This window comes from Lipotes vexillifer, unplaced genomic scaffold, assembly GCF_000442215.2.
Source record: "Lipotes vexillifer unplaced genomic scaffold, Lipotes_vexillifer_v1.1 scaffold182, whole genome shotgun sequence".
NCBI classification, from domain to species: Eukaryota; Metazoa; Chordata; class Mammalia; order Artiodactyla; family Lipotidae; genus Lipotes; species Lipotes vexillifer.
The window spans coordinates 4,166,395-4,174,828 of record NW_006798798.1 but is presented as its reverse complement, the minus strand read 5'-3'; the positions used below and the strand labels follow the sequence as shown (position 1 = coordinate 4,174,828).

Sequence of the window (8,434 nt, the reverse complement as noted above, 5' to 3'; positions counted from 1 at the left end):
CGGAGCCTGTGTTGGGCAGACCGGCGCAGTGCCAGGTGCCGGCGGGGGCGGGGATGGGCCCGGGGCTTCTTGGCCTGCGCTCAGAAGGCAGCCTGGACCCAGCTGAGGCCGAAGCCTGACGCTGGCGTTCCCTGTGCTTCTTTTGAGGATCCACTCCAAGGAGCACTTCAAGGAGAAGTACGCCGTGGACGACGTCCAGTACACAGACGAGGTCAGTAGTGGCCGACTCCACGCGCTGCCACAGCCTGGCTGGACGTCGCGGGACAGCACAGTCCAGCCACCAGCCCCCTCAGCAGCGCCCTTGTTTGGAGAGAGCATGCAAGAAACATGCATCTCAGACCTCTCTGGGAGGCCCCTGCTTTGCTGGGGCAGTGCCCGACTTGGTCTCCGGTGTCTTGTACCTTGGATGTGGCCGCTGAGCTGCTCGGAGGAAGGATGTCTCTGTGAAGGTCTGATCAGGCTTGGCTGGGCCTTCGCGTGTTGGCAGGCCCTTCCCACAGGCCCTCACCAGCTGCAGGTGCTGCTGTCAGAAGTGCCCCAGACAGCGAGAGGCCTGTGGGGTGGGGTGGGCTTGGAGGACCCCTGGCTTTAATCCTTTTCCCAGCATGGTTGCCCAGTGGCATGTGGCCTGGGTGGGTATGTGACTGTCCTCCTGGGGCTATGAATCTGTCCCCCAATCCAGGCAGTCAAAAGGGGCTGCCCCTGGGCTTCCCTGGTGGCGCAGTGGTTGAGGGTCCGCCTGCCGACGCAGGGGACACGGGTTCGTGCCCCGGTTTGGGAAGATCCCACATGCCGTGGAGCGGCTGGGCCTGTGAGCCATGGCCGCTGAGCCTGTGCGTCCCGAGCCTGTGCTCCGCGACGGGAGAGGCCACAACAGTGAGAGGCCCGCATACCGCAAAAAAAAAAAGAAAAAAAAAAGGGGCTGCCCCTGACTTCCACTGCTGTTAGGGCCAGGCCGTGGCAAAGGTGAGAACACAGCCATGTGCCCCCCTCGTCTCCTTGGGGGACCAAGTCCCCCCAATACTGCACCACTGCCAGGCGCACGGGAGGCCTCTGCTTGTCCCTGGGTGCTGTCACAGCCCCCATCCTCTGTGCAGATCGGTGCTGGGTAGAACATCAACACTCTGAGGTGAGTGCCTGCCCCCCGAGGTGCAGCCCTGGCCTGGCAGGATCGGCTGCACGGAGCCCCTCTGTGCCACATTTCCCCAGACAGAGGTCATCATACACTAAGAGCTGGGGTGCAGTGTGGAAGCTGCCAGAGGAGCCAGCCAGCTGGAGGCCGAGCAGCCCCCGACCCCACTTCCCCTGGGCAGGACACAGTCTGTGTCAGGGAATGAGGGGCTGCTTCCCAGGGATTGTGGCCAGGCACACAGTGCTCTGCGGAACTGGTGTGTCTCAGCCCGGCCTGCTCAGGGGCAGACAGCTCACCTTGATGAACACCTGTGCCCAGCCCCTGGCAGGCCAGCGCCAGTGTCATCCTGTGCACAGGACAGTCCTGCTGCAGTTCTGCTGTCCTGGGAGGCCAGCCCACTTCTTTGTCAGTATCCTACCGATCCTCCAAGGCCTCGGGCAGCCCACAGCATCCCCTACCAGCTCCAGTCCACACTGGCAATCCTCCTCTGGCTCTTGTGACCAGTTGTGGACCCTGGCTGTGTTCTGGTCTGTACCCTGCCCTTTACCATCTTGTCTTTGTTACTAAGGCCCAGTTCTTTATCCCCAGAGTTTACGATCACACTCTCTCCCTGCCCACTCCCAGGGACGTGTGGACATCAGAGCTGGTTGGGACCCAGGGCTGAACTCAGCAGCCAGGGGCACGGTCTGGTGCAGAAGGTGACCGCACGGGTGGATAGTCAGCCGTATGGTGGTGCCCAGTCAGGAGGGCCTCGTGGAGGAGTGCACCTTACTTGCATGGGGCCTGTATCTGCAGCACCTTCTGTCTGGCTAGAGTGTGAAGGCAGGGGGCCTTTTGGTGGGTCTTTATTTTATGTCATGTGATTTTAATGCCAGGTTATTGGGGGTGACTCATAGCATCTGAAGTGTCTGTTAATATACTCGTGATGTGTTGCATTGACCTCTTTGGGTATAGGATCTCCAATAGTCTGCACATTTATTTGCACGCCCCTAATGAGGTCATTTGCCACTTACAGTAAGTCCCTTACAAATGAACGCGTTCCATTCCAAGAGCGTGTTTGTAAGTTCAATTTGTAAGTCCAACGAGGTTAGCCTAGGTGCCCAACTAACACAATCGGCTATATAGTACTGTACTGTAATAGGTTTATGATACTTTTCACACAAATAATACATAAAAAACAAACACACACAAAAAATAAAGAAAACATTTTTAATCTTACAGTACAGTACCTTGTAAAGTACAGTAGCGCAGTACAACAGCTGGCATACAGGGGCTGGCATTGAGTGAACAGGCAAGAAGAGTTACTGACTGGAGGAGGGAGAGGAGGTGGGAGATGGTAGAGCTGAGAGATCAGCAATAGGAGATGGAGGGCAAGCTGCAATTTCACTCATGCCTGATGTTGATGGAATGTACTTACGCATCTTTGAAAGTTTGCAACTTGAAGGCTCATATGTAGGGGACTTACTGTGCCTTGTATTTTTGAAGTGCTAGAGAGAGAGGGATGCCCACCCTTAGGTCTGACTTTGTTCTGACCCTCTCCTTTGGTGGGTGTATCCCTCCTACCTTTGTAAACTGCATCTTAACATTATTGTTCTTTGGGACCTTGGCCTTCTGGGTCTCCTCGGTGTGAAACCTGGAGGGGGCAGCCTGGGGTGGGCCCTGAGGCCCAGCGCATCGAGTCAGAGCGTCTCTCTGCCGCAGCCTCCCAGCCACAGCCTGGTGTTTTTGCTTTTATGACTGGGGTGGGCGGGGAGGGGGGCGGGGGCCGTGAACGCAGCTCCATTTACACAGTGATTTCTGGGGAGAAGGGGAGCGGGCCTCCAAATGAGGTAGAGCAGAGGAGGTCTTGAGTGTCACGCCAGGAAAGCCTGTCATGATAGTGTAGAATTACAGCCCCACAGAGCAGCTCATTCTGAGTCTGTATTTATGAAGCAGAATCTTAAGGGAAGGCTTCAGTGGAGGTGACAGCATGGTGCTTTCTGCAGGGCCACGCCGTCATCACTGTCCTCGTTAATCGGCCTTGCTGTGACTATTACCGCTGTGGATCTTATTGGAAGCGAGGGCTCCTGTGGGCCGTGGGACAGATGCTTCACTCCAGGATGGCACCTGTGGGTCCCAGCAACCTCGGCAGCTCACACAGATCCCCTCCTCCCTCCGCCCCGTCTCGTGGTGGGCCACAGTCTCACCCCGTTAAGAGGAATCCAAGGCTCCAAGGAGTGAAGGGCCTCGTGCACGGCCGCGTGGCCATGGAGTACCAGGGTTGGGATTTGACCCCACCAACTTTGGACCCCGGGGGCTCGCCCTCCACCTCTGCCTTTGCCCTGTCAGAAGTGAGCGGATGCTGCAGGACACGCCTCCAGAGGTGACAAGGTTCCCAAGTGCCTTTGATTTTCTGTGGCTTGAAATAGAGCCCGACTCAAGTACAGACACCTGGGCTGGGAGGCACTCGAGGGTGCCTGGGGCTACTCCATCATGGAAAGCGACAGGAAGCCCTTTATGTTGGGGAAGGGTTCCTGGACCAGTTCTGTGGTGCTCAGCTTGATCTAACAACCTTGGGCAGCCTTGGCTACAAATCACAGACGAGAAGCAGCTGACACTTGTCTCCTGTGAAAGAGGGCAGGAAGCCCCCACCCCAGGCCGCGGCCCGTCACTTGATAACCACATGTACAGTACAGGTGTCTGATGTAGCAAATCTGGCTATCTAGTTTCCCTCCTCCTGTAGGTGATCCTGAGTTTATTGAGAAGATAGAGTGAATGGTGGCTCCCCTGAGAGGGGGGAGCTCAGAAGAACCTTGAGAGGGGCTACTAGGCATTGCCATCAAGGTGCAGTGCAGTGGCTGGTATTCATGGGGATGGGAGTTGGCCAGGCGGAGGACATGTTTTGTGTTCTCCTTTATGGCACCAGGCAGATGTTGCCAGGGTCACTGGCTCGGATGTAAGAGACCTCGGTGGCAGCACAGTGATGGATGCTGCCTGCCTCTCTGCCTCGGTGGGTAGAGGCGTCAGGGAGTGGTGGGGTCTGCGGCGGGCCCTCTGAATGCTGTGTGGGACTGCTTGCCCCAGGTTACTAGATGCACCAGTTGTTCATGAGTAGCTGCAAATCCATGTTGTTTGTGGTCTTTCCCAATGTTTAAATTTTAGAAACAAATTGAAATTTTTATTTTAAAATTTTTATTTAGCTATTCATTTTGGCTGCACCATGTGACTTGTGGTATCCTAGTTCCCCGACTAGGGATCGAATCCGGACCCTTGGCAGTGAGAGCGCGGAGTCCCAACCACTGGACTGCCAAGGAATTACCCCCAAATTGAACATTTTAAATGCATTGCCGGCCACCAGCATTCAGCCCTGTTTCAGACTGCCGTGAAAAAGGTTCATTTTTAAAAGCTTTGCTTTTTTGCACAGTGAAGCCCAGCTCCCGGAGCAGTGCAGACTTTCTTGACAGCACTGGTCAAAGATTGTCCAGCCCCTTTTTCTGGATCGTCGTCCTTGAAGAGTGGCCAGCAGGCCTGGTGGGAGCTTTGGGCACGAGGGTGCGTGAGGAGTCCACGGGAAGCCTCGTGACTGTCCCCAGGGGAGGATCCTGGTCCATAGGGCTCTGGAGAGTTCTGCGTGTGCTGTCCACTGCGACCTGCCGGAGAGGCCAGGCTACCTGGAAAACTGATGCTCTGGCATGAAGCAAGGCAAGGAGTTTAACAGCACTGGTTCATGGGAGCTGGTGGGTCCCCAGTGACCACTGGTCCACGGAAATGAGGCCCCATGTGGACAGAGCCATGTCGTCCTGTGTGCGGAGCTGTATTTCCCACCTGTGACGCATAGCTGCCTTATGTCCGTCGCCTTAGTTTCGGAGGCAGGGAATCAGGGTGTGCTGACGAGAGTGTAGCACTGATTGGTCTCCACGGGGAAGGGCGGGTGCAGCGGCCTGGCTGGGGGAGGTTTTGCAGCCACAGAGGTAACCAGGGCCCACTCAGGTGTTCATGATCAATAAAAGATGCTGACCTGCCAGGACCAGCAGACGCCCGGCCTGCTGCATCAGGCCTCCTCCATCCGTGTGCACATCGGGTGGCATTGAGAGGGCTGCTTTCTCCTCCGTTATCCCCAAGCAGCACGTCCTGAGTCACAGCTGAGAGAAAAACCAGCAGCCCACGCGTTTGTTATCCTGCTCCCCTCTCCCAAGGACAATAGCACATACAGTCCCCAGGTGCCTACTCGTGGTCTGGTTGTGCTGCCGTAATTGACAGACACGCTCTGTGCTGATGAATGGTAGACCCTTCAGTCGCTGTAACAACACACCCAGGGCCCAACAAGTTTGGCTCTGGTTCCTTCTAATGAACCGCCCCCTCCTCGCAGAGGGCCTGGGGCGTGCTAGCGACTCACCACGCCCCTGTGTGTGCAGCGCAGAGGCTGGGCTTCAGTCATTCTCAGAGCAGTTACTGAGCAAACAAGGAGGGTCCAGGGAGATGGAGCGTTGGGCTTGCTGGTGGGAGGGTGAGTCATCTGGCCGTGAGCATCAAAACCTTGACAAAGTATGGGGCTTGTCACCCAGCAGTTTCACTGGGTCAATTTTTTTTTTTTTAAGGAAGTCATTTTTTTTTAAGGAAGTAAAGACTTTATATCAGGATGCCCATCAGGGCATGCTTTATAAAGTTAATCATTAGAAATAATGTAAGTGCCCAGTAGAGGAATGAATAAATAAACTATGCCAGATCTGTTAAGAGAATATGGCACAGCCACTACTGTGCTCTCTTTTAACTATGGGCAGATCAACCCATAAGCCTTTTCACTGGTGAAATCTGGACATTTGCAGTACCAGCTTCCTGGGTGGTTACATGAGATGAGTCTGCAGTGACTGGCACAGGCTGTGTAATCAAGTGTTCCCTGGACGTTTACCATCCCCCGCGGTAGTGACTGGTAAAAATGGCGTGTTTGAAGAATATTTAATGACAGGAAATAAGCGAAATATGTAACTTCATATGATCCAAATGTCATTACAGATCTCTGTTTTTATGTGCAGAGATAAAAAGTCTCAGGGGATGGTTTTGTAGGTGTATTTTATCTTTTTATAGTTTTCGGTATCTTCCAGGTTTTCTCTGGGAGCCTCGTATAAAAAAACATATATATATATATATATATATATATATATATATATGTCAGAACTTATCAAAACGTGCACTTCAAATAATATGCAGCGTAGAGTATGTCGGTGATGGCTTAATAAAGCTGTTGAAACAACAAGCAACAAATCCTCGCTCTCGCCCTGTGTCAGGGTGTGAGAGTTTAGGGTGGGAGCGTGGGGAGGGGGCTCAGTACAGTAGGAGCTGCAGTGGCCAAGATGCAGAGCAGACTGAGGGGTAGGGCCAGGAGAGGAAAACGGTGGTCCCACCGGGGTGGCCTGTCCCCTTGGAGTGAGGATGTCGTGTCCGAGGCAGTGTGATCGGCCGGGGGGCAGTAGAGGAGGGAGTGGACCAACCCGCCGGGGGGCCAGAGACCTCAGTCCTGAGCTCCAATTGAGGAAGCGGCTACGATGGGGAGAAGGCGACCCAGGCAGAGGTGAGCCCAGGCAGAGGCGTGGGGAGGTGAGCTTGCGTGGCAAGCTCGTTCAGGGGGTCGGGGGGAAGGCAGCCAGCGTGCAGGGCCCTGAGTGGGCCGTGGAGGGATGGAAAGAGAGGATCTGGGGTTGGGGGTGGCAAGTCCATGTGGTCAGGGGGATGAAGGGGCCAGGGAGGAGGGTGTCTACCCTGGGCGCCATTGCAGAAGAGATTGCCTCAGTGGGTCTTTCATGAGGGACTAGGCAGATGAACAGAGGTGCTAGCCTTGGAGGGCGAGTGGGTCTGACTGTTAGGAGCTGGGATCTGTGTGGGGCTCGGAGCCAGGGCAGCACGTGGGGAAGCCAGGTTTAGGTTTGAATCCCTCTCTGTTACCTGATAGCTGTGTGGCTTTCAGAAATCCCTTATTCTCTGTAAACTTCTGTTTTAAGGATGTGCTTGATCAGCGTGAGCTGTCAGTATTTAATAACGCTGGTACGTCCTCGCCATCAGGCTTCACGTGGTGGCCCTGAAGTGGATTTTTCTTTCTGATCTTTCAGATCGCCAGCGTCCTGACATCACGGAGCCCCTCCGTCCTCCTCACTTTGGTAAGTGGCCAGTGTTCAGGGACCAGGCAGCGTATGAGTACGGGGAGGGGCTTTAGGGAGCCGCTTGCCCCTGCAGAGGTCAGGGCGGTGGGGAGGATTGGAAACTGAGAGCAAGGGTCATTGCTGATAAATAGTGACAGCTCAGTCTGAATTGCTAAACGTATCCAGGACCACGTCCTCCATTCTCCAGTCGACCTGGGCTGTGTCCTGTCCCGAGGCCACTGTGGACGAGACGCCATGCATACTCCAAGGGTTAAAACCTGACTAGAGGATGTATTTGTGTCAGGTTGAGCTCTTGGGGTTTGTGGACGTAGAATATCAATTTGCTTCCACACTGTCTGTCCTCCGTTGTTGATAGAGAACATATCAAAATGTGCACTTCAGATAATGTGCAGCATAGAGTGTGTCGGTGAACACCCTTTGCATCTGCCCATGAGGGTGCTGGGCTGTGTGGCATCAGATTTTGGACTCGGGGCACTAAATGATGGAGGGCCTGCTGCAGCCTGGGGCAGGCAGGGGTGCACGGTGCACCCTCACAGGGCGGGGCGGGGGTGCTGAGGCTGTGAGATGGCTCCGAGAAGTCTGCTTTCTTACACGTCTTCAGCCTTGGGGAGCTTCACATTTGAAGAGGATGCGGCCCTTCCACCCTCCCAAAGTGACCCTTCTCGCCTTTGTTAACTGATTTTTACCGAAATAGTTTTTCTCAGTTATTTTTGTTAGCACTACACATGATCTCTTTTTTCCACCCTGCTGTTTTGATGGCTGAGAAGAAGCGTTATGATTGTGGTCACGGAGGGTTCAGTGTGTTTTATTTGGGGGGATACAGACATCGACCTGAAGGTCTTGAGGAAGAATTAAAAGGTGATTTAAAATGAAAGGCCTGGCCTCTCTGGTGATGGCACGTTTTCCTCTGAATCTTTTGTTTTGTCTCCGCTCCTGTCTAAGTTCCAGTTGGAGCCTCCTTACAATTAGGGAAAGGAGAGGAAAGTAACACAGAGTCTCGGTGTCACGGAGAAAGGCCCCTCCTGCCTGAGTCGGGCCACACCCACGTCTCTGGAAGGGCCGGATTTGACAGTGCTTTTCAGGACACTGTCTGTGGGGAGCGTGTGTGCACACATGTGCACAGGGAGACCAGCCAGCCTTGGGGCGGGGGGGGGGGGGTTGGGGGTGG

At 54.6% G+C, this 8,434-nt stretch overlaps 1 protein-coding gene across 3 annotated transcripts in view; it reads left to right on the top strand.

The window, feature by feature from the left end:
* PEPD (peptidase D) overlaps positions 1–8,434 on the top strand; it is a 123,699-nt gene that overhangs the window by 23,069 nt on the left and 92,196 nt on the right. For 2 of the 3 annotated variants that reach the window (XM_007470952.1, XM_007470950.1), the window contains exons 5-6: positions 148–211; positions 7,216–7,263. In XM_007470952.1, the coding sequence (XP_007471014.1) occupies positions 148–211; positions 7,216–7,263 (112 nt within the window). The remainder of the gene's footprint in view (positions 1–147; positions 212–7,215; positions 7,264–8,434) is intronic. The other variant, XM_007470951.1, reaches the window with a different exon arrangement.